Below are 26,411 nucleotides of genomic sequence, written 5' to 3'. Positions count from 1 at the left end.
CCTCCTTTGGCCTTTCACAATGGACCTCTTCCCCCACCCACTGTCTCAGTCCCTCCCTTGATCCTTGTTTTCTCCCATCGATGTGCTCTTTCTTACTTCTCCAACTCTCTTTTCCCACTCTCTGACCACTATCTTCTCTCCTTCAATCTTTCCTCATCTCCTGGACTCCTCCACAAATGAACCCACCCTTACTAGATGCAATCCTAGTGCTCTTGATCCTGCTATTTTGTCCTTTCCATTCCCCTCTATCCACCCAGGCCTGCCCCAACCAGGTGGCCTCCCTCTACAATCACACCCTCACCACCACTCTTGACTCTGCTGCCCCCGCCTCTTCTGTCCACCTTTGCCATTCTAATCCCCAACCTTGGCACTCCAAATTTACCTGTTTCCTTCTAAAATGTACACATACTCCTAAATGCCACTGGAGGAAATCTCATTCCTTGGCAGATTTCCTTCATTTCAAGATCATCCTCTCATCATACAGTACCGCCCTCTCCCTTGCTAAACAATCAATCCTCCTTCATTTCTTCACAGTCTCCATTACCTGCTGCAGTTTTTGTCACTTTCAACACATTCTTTTGCCATCCATCACCTTCTCCCCTCCCATCCTCCTTTACTGCCACTCACTTTGCCTCCTTTTTTCGCTTCCAAAGTTGAGGCCATCAGTCACAAAACCTCCTACTTCCTTCACTCTTCTGCCACTCTACCCTCCTCTCCCTCCAGCCATCATCATCATCATCATCAGCAGCTATTTATATCACCTTCTGTGCTCCTTCTACCCCATTGCCTGCTCCACCTTGTTCGCCTCTTCAATCTGTCCCACTCCACTGGCATCTTCCTTTCATCCTTTAAACATGCTCATGTCTCACCCATTTGAAAAAGACCCTATCTTGATCCTAGTTGCCTCCCCGCCACCTCCTCCTGGATGTACTTTTGCTTTCTCAAAAGTAACATGTCTAAAACTGAACTCATTGTCTTCCCTCCATCAATAGACTGCTCCTCTCCTGATTTCTTTATCATTGTTGATAACATCACTATCTACTCTGTTCTTCAACACCCTTTACAAGAACCTTCCTCTCCCAGGACCCCACTTCGCTCCTCTTCGATCTACACTTAATGCTGTAGCTAGACTTATCTTCCTCTCTTGTCACTCCACATCTGCCTTCCCTCTCTGCCAAGGCTCCCGTTCCCCAACAGAATCCTCTTCAATCTCCTCTTCCTTACATAAAAGGTACAACTCTACTGCTCTCTACATCTCTAATCTCAGCTCCATACATACTCCCTCCCATCCTCTCCAGTCAGCCAATGATCGCTGCTTTCCCCTCTGGTAACCACATCTCAAATGGTCTGTCACGGGCACTAGGAGTCTTTACCCAGGGATCAGCAGGTGATGGACTTACCAGAGCAGTATAGATGGTAATATGGTACTCTGGTAGCGGGGTGATCACGGAACAGGAGACAGCAGATGGTAGAGAATGCTCGTGGAAAGTCTATGACTAGCAGCACTGGTAATATATAGGTAGTAGTACACGAGGAACTGAATGGACAAAGGAAACGTGAGGGTAGTCAGTGGTCTGCGGTAGCAAGTTGTACCACTGCTATAGTGAGGAGGAATGTCCAGAAGCAACGAGGAGGTGATGGGAGTCAGCGGTCTGCGTTTAGCAAGTTGTACCGCTGTCTAGGTGAGGGAACGGAATCCAGGTGAAGGTATCCGGGAAGTCAGTGGTCTGCGTTAGCAAGTTGTACCACTGCTATATGGAAGGATACTGAAACAGGAATCAGTGGTCTGCCTCTAGCAAGTTGTACCACTGAAATATATATGCGAGGAGGAGCACGGGGAGATAAATGTAATGCAGAGTATACACGGGCACACTGAACTTGATCCCACGATGATATGCACAAAGTAGTAATAACAGAGCAGCACTGCACAAATATACAAAGTCTCAGGAACTATCCAGACTAAAAGGTAACACAGTCAAATGATGGCAATAGTCTAAGTGGATAGACAACTTCAGAGAAGAACAACTCAGTCCAGCAAGGTATGCAATACACGAGCACAGTCAATGATAAGTATGCATACCGTGGTTCAGAAGAGCAGGCTTTTAGAAGGGAGTGCAGAGATACCTGAGCGGCAGGAGGCCGGCAGGATGCGAAGTCCCAGGGAAATGGAAGCGGTATCCAAGTAGAGGCCAGCAGGGGAGCGTTGATCCAATGCAGACAGGCGTGTTGACACAGGCAGGAACACTGTAAAAGCACGGAGAGCGGATCAGCTGGCTGCAGACACAAGTAGAACTGAAGGGTAGCGGCAAGCAGGACACTGCAGGTACACGGGGGTAGCGGATAGGTATCAGCAGGTGCAGTCACGAGGAAACACGGGAGAGTTGAGATGAGCAGGAACTGTTGAGCACGGAGGCAGCGGATAGGAATCAGCTGGAGCAGTCTCGATGAAACACGGGAGAGTTGAAGTGAGCTGATAACTGTAGTGCACGGAGGCAGCGGATAGGAATCAGCTAATACAGTCACGATGAAACACAGGAGAGTTGAAGTGAGTAGATAGCTGTTGTGCACGGAGGCAGCGGATAGGAATCAGCTAATACAGTCACGATGAAACACAGGAGAGTTGAAGTGGTCTGGAAACCACAGGAGAGTTGAAGTGAGTTGATAACTGTAGTGCACGGAGGCAGCGGAAAGGAATCAGCTAATACAGTCACGATGAAACACAGGAGAGTTGAAGTGGTCTGGAAACCACAGGAGAATTGAAGTGATCTGGAAACCACAGGAGAGTTGAAGTGGTCTGGAAACCACAGGAGAGTAGAAGTGGTCTGGAAACCACAGGAATCAGCTAGGCTGAATACACGAGGAAACACAGGAACACCTTCAGAGGCTCATGGGGAATGAGACTCCAAGATCAGGCAACGAGGTATAGACAACAGGTGTTTTAAATAGGGAGTGTTGCCTGATCAGCCAATTAACTAAAAAGGAACAGGTACTGAAGGTTTGAAAGGGCTGCGCTTGCGCAGACCCTCAGGATGGTGGACGGCCACGGTTCCTAAACACACGGGAAGAAGCACTCACAGTCTGGTGAGTGACAGTACCCCCCCTTTTAAAGGTGGGCACAGAACACCTGGAACCGGGCTTGTCCCGATTTTTGGAATAAAACTTCTTAAGAAGAGCTGGAGCGTTGAGATCTTCAGCTTTGATCCATGACCGCTCCTCCGGACCAAAGCCCTTCCAATGAACAAGGAAACGAAGAGCTCCTCGCGAAATTTTTGCGTCCAATATATGAGTAATCTCGAAATCTTCCTCCTGATGAACTTGAACTGGCTGAGGTGCTGAAGGAGGAACCGAGAAACGGTTGATGATGAGAGGTTTGAGCAAGGACACATGGAAGGCGTTGGAAATACGAAGATTCTTAGGAAGTAGAAGTTTGAAACAAACTGGATTTATCACTTGAATGATCCTATATGGACCAATAAAACAGGGAGCGAATTTCATAGATGGGACCTTCAAACGAATATTTTTGGTAGATAACCAGACACGATCTCCAATTTTCAGTGGTGGAATAGCCCGCCTCTTTTTATCTGCAAAAGACTTATATTTGGCAGATGTCTTCTTTAAACAGGTTTTGACCTGAGACCAAATATTTTTGAAGGTCTGACAAACAGTCTCTACAGCAGGAACTTGGGTGGGAGGGAGGGCAGGAAATTCCGGAAAAGACGGATGGTGACCGTAAACCACAAAGAATGGAGTTTTGGAAGATGACTCATGGTACATGTTGTTATGAGCGAATTCAGCCCAAGGAAGCAATTCTACCCAGTTGTCTTGATTGGCTGATGAGAACATCCTTATAAAGGTCTCAAGATCTTGATTGACCCTTTCAGTTTGTCCGTTTGATTGAGGATGGTAGGAAGATGAGAGTGCTAATCGTATGCCCAAGGTCTTACAAAGGGCCCGCCAGAATCTGGAAACGAATTGTACTCCTCTATCTGACACAATCTCAGACGGACATCCATGAATACGAAAGATTTCCTTGACGAAATGCTCAGCCAGAGTAGAAGAGGAAGGCAAACCAGACAAAGGGACAAAATGAGCCATCTTCGAAAATCTGTCTACCACTACCCAAATAGTATTACAATTTTTACTAGGCGGGAGAACAGTAACAAAGTCCATACTAATATGGGTCCAGGGCTTGGATGGAATGGGTAGTGGTTGAAGCAAACCCGCTGGGGTTCTGCGGGAGGTCTTAAACTGAGAACACAATTCACAAGCAGCTACAAACTCTTTGACGTCTCTCCTCATCGAGGACCACCAGTAACTTCGAGAGAGAATCTCAAAGGTCTTGCGTTCACCAGCATGTCCAGAAAAACGAGAAGAGTGGAACCACGAAAGGATTTTCCTCCTAAGAGTAGGAGGCACGAGGGTCTTCCCAAATGGTAGCACTTTAGTGGAAGAAGCAGCCAGCGAAATACATTTGGGGTCTAGTATAGAGTGGTTGGAAACTTCTTCAACGTCAGAGGACGTCACAAAAGCTCGGGATAGAGCGTCAGCTTTCTTGTTCTTGGCAGCTGGTTTGAAGGTTATGATTAATTCGAAACGAGAAAAGAAAAGAGACCATCTTGCTTGACGAGGATTCAAGCATTGGGCATACTGTAGATATGACAAGTTCTTATGATCCGTGAAAATCGTCACAGGGTGACGAGCTCCCTCCAACAAGTATCTCCACTCCTCTAATGCTACTTTGATAGCCAGCAACTCCTTGTCCACGATAGTGTAATTCCTCTCCGCAGGCAGGAGACCCCGAGAGTAAAAGGCACAATGATGTAATTTTTGTTGCTCCGATCGTTGGGAGAGAATGGCTCCTAAGCCAACATTAGAGGCATCTACTTCTAGGAAGAAGGGAAGCGTCACATCAGGCTGTCGAAGAATGGGAGCAGAGGAGAAGGACTCTTTAAGAAATTGAAAGGCTTGGAGAGCCTCAGATGACCATTGCTTAGTATTGGCCCCTTTACGAGTCAGGGCCACAATAGGAAATGCAATGGACGAGAAGTCTTGAATGAAGCGTCTATAGTAATTGGCAAAACCTAAAAAACGCTGAATGGCACGAAGAGTAGTTGGCTGAGGCCAATGTAACACAGCATTCACCTTTTCTGGATCCATTTGAAGACCAACTCCGGAGATGATATAACCCAAAAATGGAATCTGGGGCAACTCGACTGAACATTTTTCTAGTTTGCAGAATAATGAATTTTTCCGGAGTCTGGAAAGAACCTCTGCCACATGTTGGTGATGAGAAGGCAGGTCCTGTGAAAAGATCAATATGTCGTCCAGGTAGACAACGACACATACATATAACAAGTCCCGAAAGATCTCATTAATGAAGCCCTGGAAAACAGCGGGGGCATTACATAACCCGAAGGGCATTACTAAATATTCATAATGCCCATCTCTGGTGTTGAAAGCTGTCTTCCATTCGTCACCGGACCGAATTCTAATTAAATTATAGGCACCACGAAGATCCAACTTGGTAAAGATCCGAGCTCCCTTAATGCGATCAAATAACTCAGTAATCAGAGGAATGGGATACCGATTTTTAATAGTAATGGCGTTAAGTCCACAAAAATCTATGCAGGGGCGTAGTGATCCATCCTTCTTTTTTACGAAGAAGAACCCGGCTCCAGCGGGAGAGGTGGAAGGTCGAATAAAACCTCGCTGGAGATTCTCTTGGATGTATTCAGATGTAGCTTGAGTTTCAGGTAACGAAAGTGGATACACCCGACCCCTAGGAGGAGTCTTGCCAGGTAGAAGATCGATCGGACAATCCCATGAACGATGAGGAGGAAGACGTTCAGACTGAGCTTTATCAAAAACATCGGCAAATGAAGCATACTGAGGAGGAAGTCCCGTTGAGGAAGATGAGATGGAAGACTGCTGTATTTTAAGAGGAATGACTTGAGAAAGACAACGATGATGACATTCAGCTCCCCAAGACGTAACTTGAGGAGTGCGCCAGTCAATCTGGGGAGAATGACATTGAAGCCATGGAAGGCCTAACACAATCGGACTTGTAGTAACAGGAAGAATTAAAAATGAAATCTCTTCATGGTGTAGCACACCAATCTGAAGCATTACTGGGGACGTACTCTGGGTGATGAGACCATTGATGAGACGTGATCCATCTATAGCAGTCACAGTAATCGGTGTTTTCAAAGTAATCACTGGTAGGGACCATTGATTCACTAGGGATTTAGAAATGAAATTTCCTGCTGCTCCAGAATCAATCAGTGCTTGGGACTCAAAGGATTTGGTAGCAAAGGAAATCGTAACATCAAAAGCGCAGACTCTTAATTTTGTAGAACATGGAGAGGACTCCAGGGACCCTAACTTCACCTCTCCAGAACTAGTTAGGGCCTGACATTTCCCGATTTCTTAGGGCAAGAATTGAGCATATGTGTGGAATCAGCACAATAGATACAAAGTATATTCTTTACTCTTCGGTTCCTCTCCTCAGAAGTTAATTTGGAACGTCCTATCTCCATGGGTATCACAGGAGATGAAGCTGGACGAAGTTGAGGGGTTGAGCGAAGAGGTGCTTTAACTAAAGTTTTTTTTTCAGATTCCCTTTCACGAAACCTCATGTCTACACGATGGCAGAGGGAAATCAAATCTTCTAATGACGTAGGTAGCTCTTGGGTAGTCAGTGCATCTTTAATTTTATCTGAGAGACCCTGCCAGAAGGCGGCAATTAATGCTTCAGTGTTCCACTGAAGTTCAGAGGCTAATATCCTAAATTGAATGACGTACTGGCCTACTGTACGAGAACCCTGACGTAATTGGAGAATGCTGGAAGCAGCGGAGATTACACGACCTGGTTCATCGAATACACTTCGGAACATAGAAATAAATTTGGCACTATCTTGTAATACAGGATCGTTCCTCTCCCACAGAGGGGAAGCCCATGCCAGAGCTTGTCCAGAAAACAATGAAATAAGATAGGCCACTCTGGAACGATGGGTAGAAAAATTTTGAGGTTGGAGCTCAAAATGAACTGAGCATTGGTTGAGAAAACCCCTACAAGTTTTGGGGTCTTCATCATACTTTGACAGAGTAGGCAGGTGAAGCGTGGAAGCCGTAGACACCTGGGATGGCACTGGGGAAACGGAGGAAAGCACAGGAGCTTCAACATTAGCTGTAACATTCTGTCCAGATGTTCCTTGGGAGGCTAACGCCTGGTAACATTGTAGTAACAGCTGTTGGCGAGCATCCTGTTGCTCCACACGGGTAACCAGATGCTGCAGCATCTCTTTAGCTGTAGGTTCCGAATCTGGGTCTGTCATGGCCTGATCTTACTGTCACGTGCACTAGGAGTCTTTACCCAGGGATCACCAGGTGATGGACTTACCAGAGCAGTATAGATGGTAATATGGTACTCTGGTAGCGGGGTGATCACGGAACAGGAGACAGCAGATGGTAGAGAATGCTCGTGGAAAGTATATGAATAGCAGCACTGGTAATATATAGGTAGTAGTACACGAGGAACTGAATGGACAAAGGAAACGTGAGGGTAGTCAGTGGTCTGCGGTAGCAAGTTGTACCACTGCTATAGTGAGGAGGAATGTCCAGAAGCAACGAGGAGGTGATGGGAGTCAGCGGTCTGCATTTAGCAAGTTGTACCGCTGTCTAGGTGAGGGAACGGAATCCAGGTGAAGGTATCCAGGAAGTCAGTGGTCTGCGTTAGCAAGTTGTACCACTGCTATATGGAAGGATACTGAAACAGGAATCAGTGGTCTGCCTCTAGCAAGTTGTACCACTGAAATATATATGTGAGGAGGAGCACGGGGAGATAAATGTAATGCAGAGTATACACGGGCACACTGAACTTGATCCCACGATGATATGCACAAAGCAGCACTGCACAAATATACAAAGTCTCAGGAACTATCCAGACTAAAAGGTAACACAGTCAAATGATGGCAATAGTCTCAGTGGATAGACAACTTCAGAGAAGAACAACTCAGTCCAGCAAGGTATGCAATACACGAGCACAGTCAATGATAAGTATGCATACCGTGGTTCAGAAGAGCAGGCTGTCAGAAGGGAGTGCAGAGATACCTGAGTGGCAGGAGGCCGGCAGGATGCGAAGTCCCAGGGAAATGGAAGCGGTATCCAAGTAGAGGCCAGCAGCGGAGCGTTGATCCAATGCAGACAGGCGAGTTGACACAGGCAGGAACACTGTAGAAGCACGGAGAGCGGATCAGCTGGCTGCAGACACGAGTAGAACTGAAGGGTAGCGGCAAGCAGGACACTGCAGGTACACGGAGGTAGCGGATAGGAATCAGCAGGTGCAGTCACGAGGAAACACGGGAGAGTTGAGATGAGCAGGAACTGTTGAGCACGGAGGCAGCGTATAGGAATCAGCTGGAGCAGTCTCGATGAAACACGGGAGAGTTGAAGTGAGCTGATAACTGTAGTGCACGGAGGCAGCGGATAGGAATCAGCTAATACAGTCACGATGAAACACAGGAGAGTTGAAGTGAGTAGATAACTGTAGTGCACGGAGGCAGCGGATAGGAATCAGCTAATACAGTCACGATGAAACACAGGAGAGTTGAAGTGAGTAGATAACTGTTGTGCACGGAGGCAGCGGATAGGAATCAGCTAATACAGTCACGATGAAACACAGGAGAGTTGAAGTGGTCTGGAAACCACAGGAGAGTTGAAGTTAGTTGATAACTGTAGTGCACGGAGGCAGCAGATAGGAATCAGCTAATACAGTCACGATGAAACACAGGAGAGTTGAAGTGGTCTGGAAACCACAGGAGAATTGAAGTGATCTGGAAACCACAGGAGAGTTGAAGTGGTCTGGAAACCACAGGAGAGTAGAAGTGGTTTGGAAACCACAGGAATCAGCTGGGCTGAATACACGAGGAAACACAGGAACACCTTCAGAGGCTCATGGGGAATGAGACTCCAAGATCAGGCAATGAGGTATAGACAACAGGTGCTTTAAATAGGGAGTGTTGCCTGATCAGCCAATTAACTAAAAAGGAACAGGTACTGAAGGTTTGAAAGGGCTGCGCTTGCGCAGACCCTCAGGATGGTGGACGGCCACGGTTCCTAAACACACGGGAAGAAGCACTCACAGTCTGGTGAGTGACATGGTCATTGAAAACTCACTTGTTCATAAAAACCTACTGGTCCCCCGCAAACCATTTCACAATGTAGTTTACTTCACCCTCTTTTCTCCTACATGTCTCCCACTCGTGCCCTCAGATCTCCTTACACTGGCTCACCCCTATGTGTCGACCGTTTATCTTCCCCTTTCCCTTTAGATCGAAAGCTCTAGTGAGCTGGGCTCTCTTCCCTCCTCTTCTCACTACTTATAGCTTTTGCTCACCAACTACACTGCGCACCTCCTCTTTGGCCTCTCTGCCCCCTGACTTCCTCCTCCATTGTCTTCTGATATGTTCCAGGGACACTAAACCTGTAAGTTGTGCTCATGTTAATGGGTACAGGTTTAATTTTGCACTGAATATATCCCTTGCCCCCATTACGCATCCAGGCTATCAGTAGCTGTGTTGAGAGTTCTAGTGTTGTTTATTGATTCTATTGTACTGTTATACAATTTACAGCCTTGTTGTTTGATCTCTGTATGACACCGTGGACCACATGTGGTGCCCTATAAATAAGGGTTAATAATAATAATAATAATAATAATAATAATAATAATAAGATAATTAAAACAAAACCTTATGGTGGTCTTATTTTTCTAGGGTACCAGGAACACTGGATGTCCAGGGGCTCCTAGATGCTTCTATTATACCTAAGGCTAGCATCTCCTCTAAGTACTTGCAGATACACTTCTGAGCCTATTTTATGATGCTGGTCACACCTGAGTCCACATCATTAAGTTAGTCTGCCCTGGCTTGCAAGTGAACAATTCCAGCACTGTATGCAGTTGGTATTGTTTTGAGACACTGCTCTCCAACGGTAACATATTTAACTCCTAAATATTTCTTAGCTACCTAGAAGAAGTCAGGAATTGGGTCAATCTCAAGGTCTTCCAAGTGGTATTGACCATCCCCTCATGGTCCTGGTAATCCTTTATCATATTTACATAGTAAGTGTAGGTTGTTTTATGGCCCTTATCAAATTATACAGTGTCACTCTATCCCCACTTTGTTGCAAGACTACATACAGTCCAACCCAGGCAGCTTGCATCTTCTTGAGTGTGGGCACAAAGCTAGTACTCCCTGCCCCCTCATAAAATTATCTTCTATTGTCTGCTACTTTTTTCTGCTCTGGAATTCCTGGAGATTGGCTCTAACTAGCCCTTTAAAAATCTCAAGTTTGTCTCTGAGCCTGAGCACTTAATCCACAATGGGGAAATCTGTAGTGGTCAACTTCCTTTAGAACTTCTCACACAACATATTGAGAGGGCCATGTACGCATCTGACCTACAGGAGCTCAAGCCAATTGACTCCTGCAGAGTTTTTCTATAGGCGAAGAGCATTTGCCTAGAGGTGGTAGGGAACTGTCCAGGGTTGCATAAACCTACTCTGGTCTCAAAGACTTGGAGATGGAGATGGAGTTTTAGGCTTTACTAAATGGGTCACAGTGTCTCACGCTGGACTCTCTGGCTCACTTACTGGGGTCTGGTGCACAAGACGGGTTTCCACCCGTTGGTCCTCTCTCTGGCGGTGATGGCTCCTCTTCCAATGGTGGCAGCCATCTTGTATGCTTTCTCTTTTCAGCCATTGGCTGATTGCTTTTCATGCCCCTTCATCCTCCAGACTATTTAAGGCACCTGTACTGGCAATATGGTGCCAGATCTTCTTGTCCTGTAGCCTGCTAAGCTGCTGCATTGTTTGGTTGCTGTGTTGTTCTGGTATCCTGTATCCGTTACTATTCAGCAGATCCGGGTATCCAGCACTATTTTCTTCTCAGCTAATCCTGGTATCCTGGAATTTTGTTATTGTTCTTATTCAGCAGATCCTTGTATCCTGTGATATATGCTTTTCAACTAATCCTGGTAACCTGCTTTCTTTTATCCATTTCTATTCTGGTCCCTCCTTGTCGGCTAATAACATCTTCTTCTGTCAGTCTCACTTGGTACCAATCCGGAGAACCGCAACCTGCGGACTGTAAGCAGCGAAGCCCTAACCTCTTTACGGGGATCCCTGTTGAAAACCTTCACCTCGTTAGACTCCACTGGGTGGAGTCAAACCAGGCAGATTGCAAATAATCCAACCATCCGTGTGAATTCTGTGATACACAGCCATACAGGGACAGTTGCAAGTAAAAGATATTTCCACAGGATATAGCAGGCATTAAGTTATAAACAGGATACATAGATACAGGTTACAATGCATACAGATCAATTAGCCTGCAGGCTCGAAGAAGATCTTCCAATGTATACTATGTATACATTTGAGGACTGTTACAAGGTATTCTTAGACAATCTTCCAGCTTAATTGTCACCAGTCAACAATACATTCCCACCAAGGGTCATGTGTCCTCTGTAAGATCAAGAAACATGGATCCAAGAATTTTCCACAGAGATAACACTTATAAACTCTGTTTTTGATAAATAATTGTCTGTGATTGCCCAGAATATCTGTGAGATGACCTGGAAAGTGCCAGTTTCATCTTTGATAACCACCAAGCACAGCACAAGATGTGATTACCAAGTCAGTGTACCTAGAGGCATTTACAGGGTATAACGGAAACCTTTGTTGTGAACCGAATTGCAAAATTGTCTATGTAGTCCAAGATACCTCAATTTACTTCTTAACTGCAACTTTGAGTGTCTGCTTCTAAGGTCTTCAAGTTACTTTGTAAACATGTGAGAGCGGTACTCCCGAAGAACGTCTCAAAGGATCCCCTGTAATGGGGAAAGGTTCTCACCTGATCCCGAGGGTCGCTATGGGCGGAACCCGTCAAGTGCAGGAGGCTTCTGCTGCAGTCACGGTCCCTCCTGCGTGCGAGAGGAACAGAGGCACGAAAACAATGGGGGAAGTGGAAGGGGGTGTCCGGAATGCCGCCCAGGACTAGAGGGTTACTCAGCCCCGCTTGGCGACTCTCCGTTTTATTCTGGCCAAGCCACGCGGCTCCAAGAGTTCGGGGTAGAGAACGTTCTCGCCCGAACTCCCTACTCCCCTCTGGGGAGGGCCACAAGTGTGGGGACAAGACTCACTCCGCCGGCGGTGCGCCGCGAGGTATCACAGTCCCCACCCGGAACCGTCAGTCTCCTGCCGGCGTGCGGGCGGACTCCGTTTTACCCCACGAGGCACCGTCTGCCCTGGAACCGTCAGGCAACCTTGCCGGAACTCAGGCCAGACACCCCAATGGAACCGTGGACGGCTGTGACCAACCCCGGAACTCACCAGGGCAGGGCTGTACTGCCCCAGTGGAACCGCGGAACGCCCGAACCGCCCTCGGAACTCAGAAGGGCTGTGCTACACTACTTCCAAGGCACCGAGGGAGACCTGGATCTCTCCCAGCCCGCGAAGAAGTCGTGCCACACCGCCGCCCAAGGATCTGCCCCACCAGGGCCTACACGGAAGGGGGAAGGGAAAGGGGATAGACAATACTTACCGGCTCGGGAACGAGTTGAGTCCACCCGGCGATCAGTCCCAACACACCACTTTCCGACCCCTGCAGGGAGACACAACACGCCCCAACCGCCCACTACACCGTACAATACCCCCCAATACAATACTCAATTGACAGTACAATACTCACAATACAATACTCAATTGACAGTACAATACTCACAATCCAATACTCAATTGCACAGTACAATACCCAGGACACTATTAACACGGAAAAGTGTAATATCAAAGCAGAGTGTGTGTGTTCTTGTCCTACTCTGCCCCAAGGGTGATACGGTTAGGAAAAGGGAGAGAGGGAACAAAGACCGACTTCCAAGGCAGGGCCTAAAGCCCAGGGGTGACCTGAGGGCCTCGCGCCCTAGGGAATCTACTCAGGGCCTGGTGCCCTATTGGGTCTAACGGGAGCTACCAAATGGAAAGGCAGACTTAAGGGACGCCGGCAGAAGGCCCTGGGCCCGGGTAAAGAGTGTCCGATAGGATGCGGGCGTGGGCCCGGGAGGGGTGGTCCCCACTGGGGTCTTACCTGGTCTAGGTCCTCCGCTCGCGACGTCAGCGTAACTCCTCTTCGGTCCTGCTGCTGCTGCTACTGTGGGTGCTGCTGCTGCTGTGGGTGCTGCTGCTGCTGAGGGTGCTGCTGCTGCTGTGGGTGCTGCTGCTGCTGTGGGTGCTGCTGCTGCTACTGTGGGTGCTGCTGCTGCTGAGGGTGCTGCTGCTGCTGAGGGTGCTGCTGCTGCTGAGGGTGCTGCTGCTGCTACCGTGGGGGCTGCTGTGTCCAGACGTCCTTCCTCCAGCTTCACTTCCCGCCGAACAGCCCGCTTCCCACGTGGCCGCCGACGATATTCCCGGGCCAGGCGCTTCCCTATGACCTCATCACGGCCGGGAGCCGTGATTGGTCCGTGGGCGGGCGCCGTGATTGGCCCGCGGCCCGTGTGTGGAGCCGGCGTCTCCACACATCCCCCTACGTTTCCCATTGCAGTCCCTGCAATGACGGCTTGGGACCAATCGAAATGCGGATCGGCGAATCGTGGGGCCGGAACGCCTCGATTGCTCCTCTGTGACTGCCGAGGCGCCATGAGTCTTAGCGGAGAGGAAGGGACAGGGCGATCCGGGTCCGTTTGCGTCTGGGGGCCAAGGGTGGGGGTTTGTAGGTTTGTCGCCTCCCATCCTACGTTTCCGGGTGCTTCTGCGAGGTCGTCCGATCTTTTATCTCGGGGGGAGCCCGGCAAAGCTGGTCGGGGTACCTCCACCCACCCTTTCTCGGTTTCACCCCCTGGGCATGGTGCGGGTCCCAGGATTTCCGGAACCGGGTCCTCTGCTGGGGCCTGGTGGAACAGGCAGGGCCTCAGCTTGTCTCGGTGTAGTATTTTCGTGAGTCCGGGTACCTTGGTGGACTCAACCTCGTAGGCGGGGCTTTCTGGACTCAACCGCCGCCGGACCACATAGGGGGCGGTTTCCCATCTCTCTTGTAGCTTGTCTGCCGGTTTAGACACGTGGACAATGACGCGCTGCCCTTCTGTGAAGTCCGGGGGTGCCTTTCGCTGGGCGCCATCATGGATCTTGGCTTCGATGTGGTGTTTGGCAAGGCTGCATGCGATCTTCAGCCGCCGCCGTTGCTCCATGACCCAGGCAGGACATGTCCATTGCTCCTCCTCTGCCGGTCCCAGAGCCAGCTCTTGCATGTCCTTCCCTGCTCGGCCAAACATTAAGAAATAGGGTGTGTACCCGGTGGTGCTATGTACTCGGTTGTTGTAAGCCCACGTAAGATCAGGCACCGCGGCTGGCCAGTGGGTCCGCTGTTCCTTTTCGAGGGTTCGCAGCATCTGGATTAGGGTCCGATTGAAGCGCTCACACCCGCCATTCCCTTGGGGGTGGTAGGGGGTAGTCCTAGACCGGCGTATCCCATACATGTCGCAGAGTCCTTGCATGATGCGCCCCTGGAAACAGGCTCCCTGGTCGGAGTGGATTCGCTCCGGGCAGCCGTACTTCCTGATGAAGTCTTCCACGACGGCCGTGACGGCGGATTCAGCCGTCTGGTCCCGAGTAGGGGTCACGACGGTGAACTTGGTAAAATGATCGGTCATGACCAATGCATACTGGTGTCCGCGGGTAGACTCTCCGATAGCCACGTAGTCGATCATGAGGAGCTCCAGGGGCCGTCCCGACGAGATGGTGTGGACGGGCACCCGTTGTTGGGTGGGTTTGGTCACGCCACATCTTCGGCATTCACGGCACACTTGTTCCACTAACGTTGGCAGCCCTGGCCAATAGAACCGCTGTCTTAGCCATTGGGTTGTTTTCATGGCCCCCAGGTGGGCGCCTCGAACATGGGCCTCCTCGGCCAGGCGCCGCGTGGTTTCGGCTGGCACCACAATCTGCCACACCGGCCGTAGTTCGTGTTCCAAATAGGCGCGGCGTCGCAGCACGCCCTCGTGCACCGCCAGCTGGTTCCAATGCTCCACAAGTTTCTGTTCGCTCACCGGCAGGCGCTTCCTCTCCCCCTTCGAGGGCCAGTGTCCCTGCTGGCACCACTGGAAGACCTGGCGTATACCGGGGTCCCGTTGTTGTTCTGCGGCCCAGTCTGGCATCTGGTTGGCAAGGAGGGTGGCGCATATTCTGGCGTCTAGCGGTGTCTTGGAGACCTTTTTGTGAAACCGCGTGAAGTTTGGGATTTCCACTTCTTCCTCTTCTTCGTCTTTGGAGTGAGTTGTCATGACCACTGGGAATCTGGAGAGTGCGTCGGCGTTGCCGTTATTCCGGCCGGGGCGATAGCGGAAGCGATGAGAGAACTTGGCCAAGCGGGCTCGCCACCGTTGTTCTAAGGCTCCTAATTTGGCCGAGTCCAGGTGCACCAGTGCACTGTTATCGGTGACTACCTCCACCTCCGCGGCCGTTAAGTACTCCGCAAATTTTTCGGTCATGGCCCACACGACTGCCAAGAACTCCAGTTTGAAGGAGCTGTAATTGGCGGGGTTTCGCTCGGAGTCGTGCAAGGTCCGGCTGGCATAGGCGATCACGCGCTCCTTACCATCCTGTATCTGGGCCAGTACTGCTCCTAGCCCTTGGTGGCTGCCATCCGTGTACAGGATGAACGGCTGGCTGAAGTCGGCGTATGCCAACACGGGGGCGCGGGTAAGTTCCTCTTTTAGCTGGGTGAAAGCAGCCTCGTGGGGGGCATTCCACGCCTCCACTCGGGACTTGGCTCCCGCAGGGCTTCCTCGGAGCAAGTCAAACAATGGTCCGGCGATCTTGGAGAATCCCTTGATGAACCTGCGGTAATACCCAACGAGGCCCAGAAACGCTCGAAGCTCCGTGATGGTCGTGGGGGCTGGCCAATTGGTCACCGCGGATACCTTGTCCTGGGTGGGACGCACTCCGTCCCGCGACACCACATGGCCCAGGTACTCCAACTGATCCTTCAGCAGATGGCATTTCCTCGGCTTGAGTTTCAGCCCAAACCGTTCCAGTCGTTGGAACACCAGGTCTAGGCGGGCTAAGTGTTCCTCCAGGGTGGATGCGAATACGATGATGTCGTCCAGGTAGATTAACAGGGCTTCAAAATTCAGATCTCCGAGGCAGCGCTCCATGAGTCGCTGGAAGGTGGCTGGCGCGTTGGTTAACCCAAACGGCATTCGTTGGAATTCGAATAGCCCCATGGGTGTAATAAACGCCGTCTTTGCCCTGTCCTTCTCGGCCACGGGTACCTGCCAATAGCCGCTTGCCAGATCTAACGTAGAAAAGTATTTGGCCCGGCCCAGCGCCGCGAGGGATTCCTCTATGCGTGGTAATGGGTATGCATCGCGCACGGTGCAGTGATTAAGCTTCCGATAGTCCACACAGAACCGGACAGTGCCATCTTTCTTCCGCACCAGGACGATCGGTGCCGCCCAGGGACTACGGCTTTCAGTCACCACCCCGTTGTCCAACATCTGACGCAGCATGGTCTTGACCTCCTGGTACAGCTTCGGGGGTATTTGACGGTAACGTTCTCTCACCGGCACGGCCCCGTCCGTATGGATCTCGTGCTCCATTTGATCCGTTAGCCCGAAATCGTCCTCGTGTCGGGAGAACACTCGCTGTCTTCTCCACAGCATCGCTTCCAGTTGTTGGATTTCGTTCGGCGGTAGGTCACCTTCTGAAACATCCATGCTTTCACGGATTACCCGTCCGTTCCAGGTGGAGGTGGGTTGTTCCGGGGGTGCTACTTGGACCACCATGGTCCAAGGTCTTTGGGGGTCGGGGAACAACGACACATCTTGAGTGGTTTCCACCTCTTCTCCGGTGGTTGGGTGGAGCAAGGCCAGCAGGGTGTTGGGCGGTATTTTCTGTGGTTGGTCGCCCATATTGCAGAAACGAACGGGGACTCGTTCTTCCCGTATCCTGACCAGTGCACGGCCAACCATTGGCGTCCTCTGGTTGCTCTCCTCCGTCCCGCCCGAGGATACCGGTTCGAGGAGCACCTCCCGGCCTTCGAGCCTCCGCTTGGTCCCCACCCTCATCCACAACAGGAGCTCCTGCCGAGGGGGAACGACCACCTCCTGCCGATAGTTCGTGCGGATGGATCCCAGGGGAGCAGGACGGCCTTGGGGAAATGTTGGGACTCGCAAGCGGTTCACCTGCTGTAGCGCCTGTTGTACCGGTCGTTGGACCCCCAGTTTCTTCCAGTAAGCCGGACCCCTCTCGGACCACAGCATATGGTCTAATCCTCGGAGGATGTTCATCCCCAGAATCACGGGGCCATGTCGTAGTTCCGGGCTGTCTATGACCACAATGCCCTGCTTCCCCAACGGGCGCCCGTAGAGCTCCACCTCCATCCACACGACTCCCACTACAGGGATGGGTAGATTATTGGCGGCCGTGAGATGAATCCAGTCCCCCGTCTGGGCCTGTTGTAGATGTTGATAGTTCTTTTGGAAACAGGCCGCTGTCATCGTGGTGACCTGGGACCCGGTGTCTAATAGGCAACGCTGGTTGTGACCCTGGAAGCGAGCCACAACTACGGGACACTCTCCTACTAATTCAGCCAAATTAACAATCAGTCGTTCTGAGTCGGCTTCCCTTGCGGTGGGTCCCACTACCGCAAGGGTTTCTAGTTTAAAGTCGGCCTGGGTGCGGCGTTGGGGCAATTACGGGCCAGATGTCCCACCTGCCCACATTGCCAACACCGGGGCCCGTCCGCTGGGCGTCGCCGTGGGGCGTCCCTTGGTTCATTCCGTGGATACTCTCTATCCCCGCGGCCGGACGGTATTCCCTCGATCCGCTTCTGCATCCGTCCCATGTCCTCCTTCATCTGTAGAATTACGTCCGTCAGGTCTCGGATGCAGCTTTCCCATGGTGCGGCGGACGCTGGGATGGGGGCGCGGACCTGCTGCACGGCCACGGTGCTCGGGCCGCTGCCTGTATTGTCGTCCCGGGCGATGACCGTGGTTTGTGCTTGATGGAAGGTCATGCTCGGCAACAATTCCAATCGGTCCTGCATATAGGTTCGCAGGTGCTCACTACGTAAGCCGTTGATAAATTGATCCCGTAGTACGGTATCTGTTTCTCCCAATACCTTAGTGTCCTTTTTCTTTAAATTCGCCAGCAGGCCTTGGAGGGCTATAGCGAATTTGGGGATGGTCTCCTCCTCTCGCTGAAATCGGGTAAAAAAACGTTTGCGCAGGGTCGCGGTGGTAGACTTGTCCCCATACACATCGCTTAAGACCCTCAACACATCCGCCAAAGTCTTTCGCTGTTCAGGCTCACATAGAAGTGCGGCCTGGCGGGCATCTCCCTCCAAGGCGAGCACGGCCACTTCCGCTTGCATGTCTGGGGGCACACCATATAGCCGGATGACCATTCGTAACTGCATCTCCCAGTCGGCTAACGTTATGTTCGTACCGTCGAACTTCGGTACGTGAGAAAGAGCTGCCCCTATCGCTACAACTCGGGAGCGCTCCGCCGGCTCCCCTACTGGTTCCACGTCGCGTGGGACGTTCCCGGCGGCACTAGGCAGATCCTCCTCGCCCGCCGGCCTTCCAGACGGCCGGCCCTCTGGATCGTTGTTGTTGCCCGTGGGCTCCATAGTTACCTGTCGGGATCCTGCCGACTACGCCAAATGTGAGAGCGGTACTCCCGAAGAACGTCTCAAAGGATCCCCTGTAATGGGGAAAGGTTCTCACCTGATCCCGAGGGTCGCTATGGGCGGAACCCGTCAAGTGCAGGAGGCTTCTGCTGCAGTCACGGTCCCTGCTGCGTGCGAGAGGAACAGAGGCACGAAAACAATGGGGGAAGTGGAAGGGGGTGTCCGGAATGCCGCCCAGGACTAGAGGGTTACTCAGCCCCGCTTGGCGACTCTCCGTTTTATTCTGGCCAAGCCACGCGGCTCCAAGAGTTCGGGGTAGAGAACGTTCTCGCCCGAACTCCCTACTCCCCTCTGGGGAGGGCCACAAGTGTGGGGACAAGACTCACTCCGCCGGCGGTGCGCCGCGAGGTATCACAGTCCCCACCCGGAACCGTCAGTCTCCTGCCGGCGTGCGGGCGGACTCCGTTTTACCCCACGAGGCACCGTCTGCCCTGGAACCGTCAGGCAACCTTGCCGGAACTCAGGCCAGACACCCCAATGGAACCGTGGACGGCTGTGACCAACCCCGGAACTCACCAGGGCAGGGCTGTACTGCCCCAGTGGAACCGCGGAACGCCCGAACCGCCCTCGGAACTCAGAAGGGCTGTGCTACACTACTTCCAAGGCACCGAGGGAGACCTGGATCTCTCCCAGCCCGCGAAGAAGTCGTGCCACACCGCCGCCCAAGGATCTGCCCCACCAGGGCCTACACGGAAGGGGGAAGGGAAAGGGGATAGACAATACTTACCGGCTCGGGAACGAGTTGAGTCCACCCGGCGATCAGTCCCAACACACCACTTTCCGACCCCTGCAGGGAGACACAACACACCCCAACCGCCCACTGCACCGTACAATACCCCCCAATACAATACTCAATTGACAGTACAATACTCACAATACAATACTCAATTGACAGTACAATACTCACAATCCAATACTCAATTGCACAGTACAATACCCAGGACACTATTAACACGGAAAAGTGTAATATCAAAGCAGAGTGTGTGTGTTCTTGTCCTACTCTGCCCCAAGGGTGATACGGTTAGGAAAAGGGAGAGAGGGAACAAAGACCGACTTCCAAGGCAGGGCCTAAAGCCCAGGGGTGACCTGAGGGCCTCGCGCCCTAGGGAATCTACTCAGGGCCTGGTGCCCTATTGGGTCTAACGGGAGCTACCAAATGGAAAGGCAGACTTAAGGGACGCCGGCAGAAGGCCCTGGGCCCGGGTAAAGAGTGTCCGATAGGATGCGGGCGTGGGCCCGGGAGGGGTGGTCCCCACTGGGGTCTTACCTGGTCTAGGTCCTCCGCTCGCGACGTCAGCGTAACTCCTCTTCGGTCCTGCTGCTGCTGCTACTGTGGGTGCTGCTGCTGCTGTGGGTGCTGCTGCTGCTGAGGGTGCTGCTGCTGCTGTGGGTGCTGCTGCTGCTGTGGGTGCTGCTGCTGCTACTGTGGGTGCTGCTGCTGCTGTGGGTGCTGCTGCTGCTGAGGGTGCTGCTGCTGCTGAGGGTGCTGCTGCTGCTACCGTGGGGGCTGCTGTGTCCAGACGTCCTTCCTCCAGCTTCACTTCCCGCCGAACAGCCCGCTTCCCACGTGGCCGCCGACGATATTCCCGGGCCAGGCGCTTCCCTATGACCTCATCACGGCCGGGAGCCGTGATTGGTCCGTGGGCGGGCGCCGTGATTGGCCCGCGGCCCGTGTGTGGAGCCGGCGTCTCCACAAACACCTAAAATTTTGCTCATTAGTCACATACATATAATGCATTATTTATCTTTCTTCATACAGCTATATTTGTAAGTCTACTCCTGTGAATACCCCCAGACACTGTTAGGAGGACAGGAGATAACACCTCATATTGTTAAAAGTAAAACAGACTAAATTAATCCAAAATTTGTGGAATTACAGCTTTATTCATTAAGGAATTTAGGCAAGAAATTGAGTAAGTTTTCTTACTCAAGTTTTCTGGACAAAACCATGTTTCAATGCAAGGCGTGTAAATTTGTTTATTATTTTTTAGATAAGTTAAATACTGGCTGTTTTTTCATGTAGCACACACATACTTGATAGCTTATTTATACACTGAAATTTAAAGTTGATATTTGTGTGTTACATGAAAAAACAGTCAGTATTTAACTTATGTGCAAATTATTAAACTAATTTACACCCCTTGCATTGTAACATGGTTTTGTCTAGAAAACTTGAGTGAGAAAACTTACTCAAATTCTTGAGTAAGTTTCTTAATGAATCAGGCCCTATGTGTTTACCAGAAATTTCAATGTGGTGGGTAAAGTGGACTTGTACAATTCTCACATTCTCAGATTCTTGTCTTTTAAAATATAAGGGTATAAAAAAGGCAATACTATTTAAATAAAGTATCTGTTTAAGGCTGCAAACCTTAGCAATTATTCAGACAAATTACATGTTTTTAAATCTATCCTGCCTTACAGTAGCTAGTTGTCTTGTACTTCTTCAAGCCATACTTTCTTAAATCCATCTTATGAGAATGGTGTTCTTGTGTATGCAGTTGGAATATATACAATTGTTGTGTTGTCTCTAATGAAGCATTGTAAGTGTAACGGGTTGAACAAACAATTGAATACCACTACCACTCCTTGATATCAAAAGTGCACCCTCTTGTTGATTGTTTGCACCTCGTTAAATCTAACATGTTTTATTTTGTTTATAGAATGCTTTTCCTGACTTGTTCCTCAAAACTTGTCAGTCTGAGAAGACTACTGATCCACAGCTTCCCAGAGTCACTGAAGGTAAGTAAATAAGGCTTCATGCCTAGAGCTACATTGCATGTATTGTAAGTTTTTCAGGGGAGGCTGGCAAATTCTACACTGGGCACAAGCGCACTTAAATGGCCCACATTAAAGTCGCATCAGCAACCTTGTTTATGACATCTGGCTTTCATGAGAAGGAATGCAAAGTCAGCAACATCTGATGAGCTGGTAGCCCTAATCTTACGGTATTATCATGGAACTATGATGAGGGTTAGCAGGATAAAAAATGCCAACAGGTCTAATATATGAACGGATGATAGGCCGCAAATCTGGTGAAAACGCCTGTAGCCCAGCTCTTAGAGGAAGTTTTAAAATGCTGTCATTGCCTAAGCTAAATCTCTTACAGACAATATATGAGTTATTGTTATTGTACTGGGTTAATTTCAAGTCATCAGCCAAATTCTTGATTCAGGGTCAAACAGGAGCTTTATTGTGAGGATCCAAAGCATAACACAGCAATATATGTGAACAGCAAACCAGAGTTATGCACAAAGTTCAGGGTATATTGGCTTCTTTAGTGGAGAGGTGTAAGTAACCCCTTTCCAGACACCAGACAAAATTAGACTGAATTTGAGCCCTTAAATAGGCCCAAACTCCACTCCTATGAGGAATGGGTGGGACTTCTTCCTGACTCCCAGGAGGTTAATTTGTGGTAGTTTCTCACCCTGCCATAGTTATAGGGGACAATTCAATTTTGCTGCGTTATTCTCAGAAAAACGCGTCCTGCGCACTACTACCGTTACTATGGTGAAAGTGCGCAGTATTACCATAAGTAAGGTAATTTTAACACTCTTTTTTACAGGCAGCCCTCTGGGCTGTAAGCTAAAATCCAGGTTAAAATTACCATATTAATGGTAATACTAATTGTTACTAACTGTTATTCCTACAGTAACGTAGCCGAATTGAATCGGCCCCATAGACTGTTTTCTGATAAACAGAATTTCACATCAACATACAGGTGTGACTTAAGAAAGAAACCTTGTACAATATTGAAGGACTCATTTAGTGGTTGATGCATTTGCTCCCATATTGTGCGTAGAAAAATGTGCACGCACATTTATGTGCATATATTCAGTTGGACACATCTGACAATGCGTCAAGCTGTAAAACAGTAACATTTGCACCAGACGTATAACAGACATATAGGTATGTATATTTACGCCCCATGATAACATAGAGATGTGGTTTGACAATGTTAAAATGCTGATGTCGCATTACCCTGCTTGCACACAGTATAATAATTTAATGAGGTATCATATACACATGAGACAATAGTAGATTAAATTAAATATAAACATTTGTTATTATCCCCTTTAACAATTAAATGGGAATCTTCTTTCCTGCAGTACTCCAAATGGAAGTGTCAAGTAATGAGAATAAACATAAGCAACTTCATATAATATAGTCACAGCGTTAATGATTTAATTACTGTCGGCTGGAGGGGTCAATAAACAAACAACCAATCAGAGGGTGCTAGATAATGCTGCTGATAACAATCATCAACATTATGTTTTGTTATACCTGCCCTCTAAGCACCTGCTAGAGATGTGCTATGTAAAGGAGGTATATGCTGATGAGCCCAGGTCTAATTGAGTCGCAATTACGTGATCACTCCCTTACTTTACTCAGCCTCTCTCCGACCCCGTTCTGCCTCTCCAGGCATAAGGAGATGCAAGTCATTGATATGCAAAAACGTATGTAAGAACATGTGTACACACATTTGGTGCACATGTGATGCATGTAAATGTGTATCTCATGCAAATAAAAAAGTATCTCATGCTCTAAATGAGCACCTAAATCTTAAAGGAAATTGCATATTGATCCAATTCATTAGTGTGATTGTACAGTCCGTGGGCCTGATTCATTAAGGAATGTAAAGCATAAAAAAATTATTAAATTTGCATCTTGGCAAAACCATGTTACATTGGAGGGGGGGTAAATTTAAAATGTGGGTACAGATTTATAGTAGGGATTGGGCATGTCCTAGATCAACAGCCAGTGTTACCTTAAGTGCAAAAGAATTAAATAATTTCCACCCATTGCATGGTAACATGGTTTGTCCAGGAGCAAATTTACTTTTTTTTTTGCTTTGCTCTCCTTAATGAATGTATTCAATAATCATCCAGAAAGACACTAATTTGATCTCTCAGATGTTATTTTTTTTGAGTATTGTTCCAGCTGTTACTTCTGAAAACCTTTCAGTTAGTATGTGTTCTCTAGAACTTAAAGCATTGATGAGCCTAGATTAATAAATGCATGTAATATATTTCATACCTCCCAACATATGGGTAGGCGGCATCAGACAGGGGTCATGGCCATGGAATGACAGGGTGCAGGGCCACGGCACTTTTGAACAAACAATACCTACCTAATTTCCCAGAGCCCTCAAATCAGGACTGTCCTGCCTAAATTGTGGTGATTGGGAGGTATTGTAACAAGGAAATTCGGTATCCCAGGTTTCTGTTTTTTTAAAAATATGCAATATTGTTTAAAAATACGCACCAGTGTACAAATTTCAGATTTTTAAGCTTCACCCATCTCTTATAAATTCAAGAAAGGCAAAATGGGTCACTTGTCCTTCCAATCCTCTAGCCAGCTTAATCTTGCATTTAGAGGTAAGAAACATAATTTCTAACATGTCATAATCATCGGAATGTACATTATTTAGGTGTAGTTACATGTGCCCCTTTTATTTACTGGAAATGTAGGTGTCTGTAAAACACCTATACGGAAGGGTCCATTTACCCCTTATTTGTTTGTTAATACCCGATTGTAAGGCGCTACAGATTATATGTATATAATAATATAGCAATATGTTTCCTACCTGAACATAATCTCACTGTGCCCATCATGCAGGTGTGTGGGGCTTTGCATCATATCATCCATGACAACCCTTTCAGACTACAGGTTCTGGTGGATAAGTGGCCAGAGTTCACTTCTGTCATATGTCGCCCCCCACTTGAGGTGAGTTAAATAAGGGAGAGGTTTGTATGAATGGTTAACTAATTCAGTAATTACACATCTTGTAATACAGAATGAACACGGAATCAGTAGATTTCATTCAAATACTGGTAGTTATATTTATTTATTTTTAAACATGTATGTTCTATAATTTAAACAGTACCCTGGAATCTCCATGAATTAAAATTTATTTAGTGTTTAGAGATTAGGGGAAGTTAGAAATTAAACATAATGCTTTTTAAGTGCACAATGCTGGTGTTTTGTGGACCTATGTAACATTTCCCTAAAAGACAGTGGCAAGTTAAAATTACCGTTGGCCCAAACTCCACATCATATTTTCATGTTTAAACACACAATGAAACACTTTATTCTTTAATAACCACTGTGGATCGCTTCTTAGTATACACAGAAAGCTTCATGCTTCAGCACCAAGAACCGCTTCCATTGGAAGATGCAGTAAGCCCATCACATGACCCAAGTAAAAGAGCGCAGGATTACTGTAGTAAATGATCAAATTACCATAACTTTCTGTGGGAATTTGGTCATTTACAATGTTCACCTTTTCATATAGAGCCTTGCCTTGCAGGTCTACAACTTTACTGTACAGCATAAGAAGGGTGGTGGGGTATGGGAAAGCTGATGGTCTTTTGATCGTCAGGTAGAGCAAGAGTCTGCTCCAAGAAAGAGGTAGCCCAGCGAAGGATTCCAGGGTTAACCAACTAAAGATTAAATCCTGGAGTACCTCTAGAAGAAAAAGAGGTGTGTGCGGACACATATGCTGCTCATTCAGATCAGGACACATCTCCAACTCTGAATATGGATGGAAATAAGCATTTTTTGATTGCAAGGGAATGTATTTATGTTTTTTTGTCTAATTGTATATGTATGTACAAATGTCTGACTACATCAGTGATGGCCAACCTGATATACTCCAAGGGCCACATGTGCACCCTCCAAACTTCAAAAGCGCTGCATATATGTGGGCAGCACGGTGGCTAGTGGTTAGCAGGAGATTATAAACTAGGCTCTGGGGGGAGGGGCAAGCAAGTATTTATGGGATAGACATTGAGAGTAGTAAGAAGGAATTTAACAAGAGTCAAGGGGGTGGAGAGGGGGGAAAGGGAAGCATAGCCGATAAGGAGAGGCCCTTTTTAAAGCAAAAAGAAATACCTAAGAGAGGCAATAGACTTAAGTGTATGCTTGCAAATGCAAGAAGCCTGACAGGTAAAATGGGGAATTAGAACTAGTAGCAATGACTGAGCAGTATGATATTATAGGTATTAAGGAGACCTGGTGGGATGATACACATGACTGGGCAGTCAACTTGGAAGGCTATTCTCTCTTCAGGAGGGATAGGGTAAATAAAAGGGGAGGAAGAGTATGTCTTTATATTAAGCCAGAATTAAAACCAAGTAGGAAGTTATATAAGAGAATATTGGTGATAATATAGAGGCATTGTGGGTGGAAATATCCAGCGGAGGAAAAAGTTCAGAGAAGTTGCTGATAGGGATATGCTATAAACCGTCAGATATTAGTACAATTGAGGAAGCCCAACTTCTACAGCAAATTGAAAAGGCTACACAACAAGGTCAAATTTTAGTTATGGGGGATTTTAATTATCCGGACATTGATTGGAGTACTGAGACCTGCGGTACAGCTTGGTTTCTGTTAGGGATGTGCACCGGCGACTTTTGAGGTCTCGTGTTTTGTGTTTTGGATCCGGATTTTCGTTATTTTTGGGGTTCGGATTTGTCTCGCAAAACACTTGACGAAAGGTCTCGGTTCGGATTTAAGGTTTTGGATTCGGATTTTTTTTGAAAAAAACATAAAAAGTTTAAAAATCAAGTTTTTGGGCTTATTTTCACTCCTAGGCTATTATTAACCTCAATAACATTCAATAACAAGCATTTCCACTAATTTACAGTGTATTCTGAACACCTCACAATATAGTTATTAGT

General features: G+C 48.5%; 1 protein-coding gene across 3 annotated transcripts in view; it reads left to right on the top strand.

Moving 5' to 3' along the window:
• Positions 1-26,411, top strand: part of LOC142160383 (glycine N-acyltransferase-like) — a 98,516-nt gene that overhangs the window by 30,411 nt on the left and 41,694 nt on the right. For all 3 annotated transcript variants that reach the window (XM_075215288.1, XM_075215290.1, XM_075215289.1), the window contains 2 exons: positions 21,393-21,471; positions 24,349-24,456. In XM_075215288.1, coding sequence (XP_075071389.1) covers positions 21,393-21,471; positions 24,349-24,456 — 187 coding nt within the window. The remainder of the gene's footprint in view (positions 1-21,392; positions 21,472-24,348; positions 24,457-26,411) is intronic.

This window comes from Mixophyes fleayi, chromosome 6 (assembly GCF_038048845.1).
Source record: "Mixophyes fleayi isolate aMixFle1 chromosome 6, aMixFle1.hap1, whole genome shotgun sequence".
In the NCBI taxonomy this organism is placed as follows: domain Eukaryota; kingdom Metazoa; phylum Chordata; class Amphibia; order Anura; family Limnodynastidae; genus Mixophyes; species Mixophyes fleayi.
This window is presented reverse-complemented; position numbering and strand designations above follow the sequence as displayed.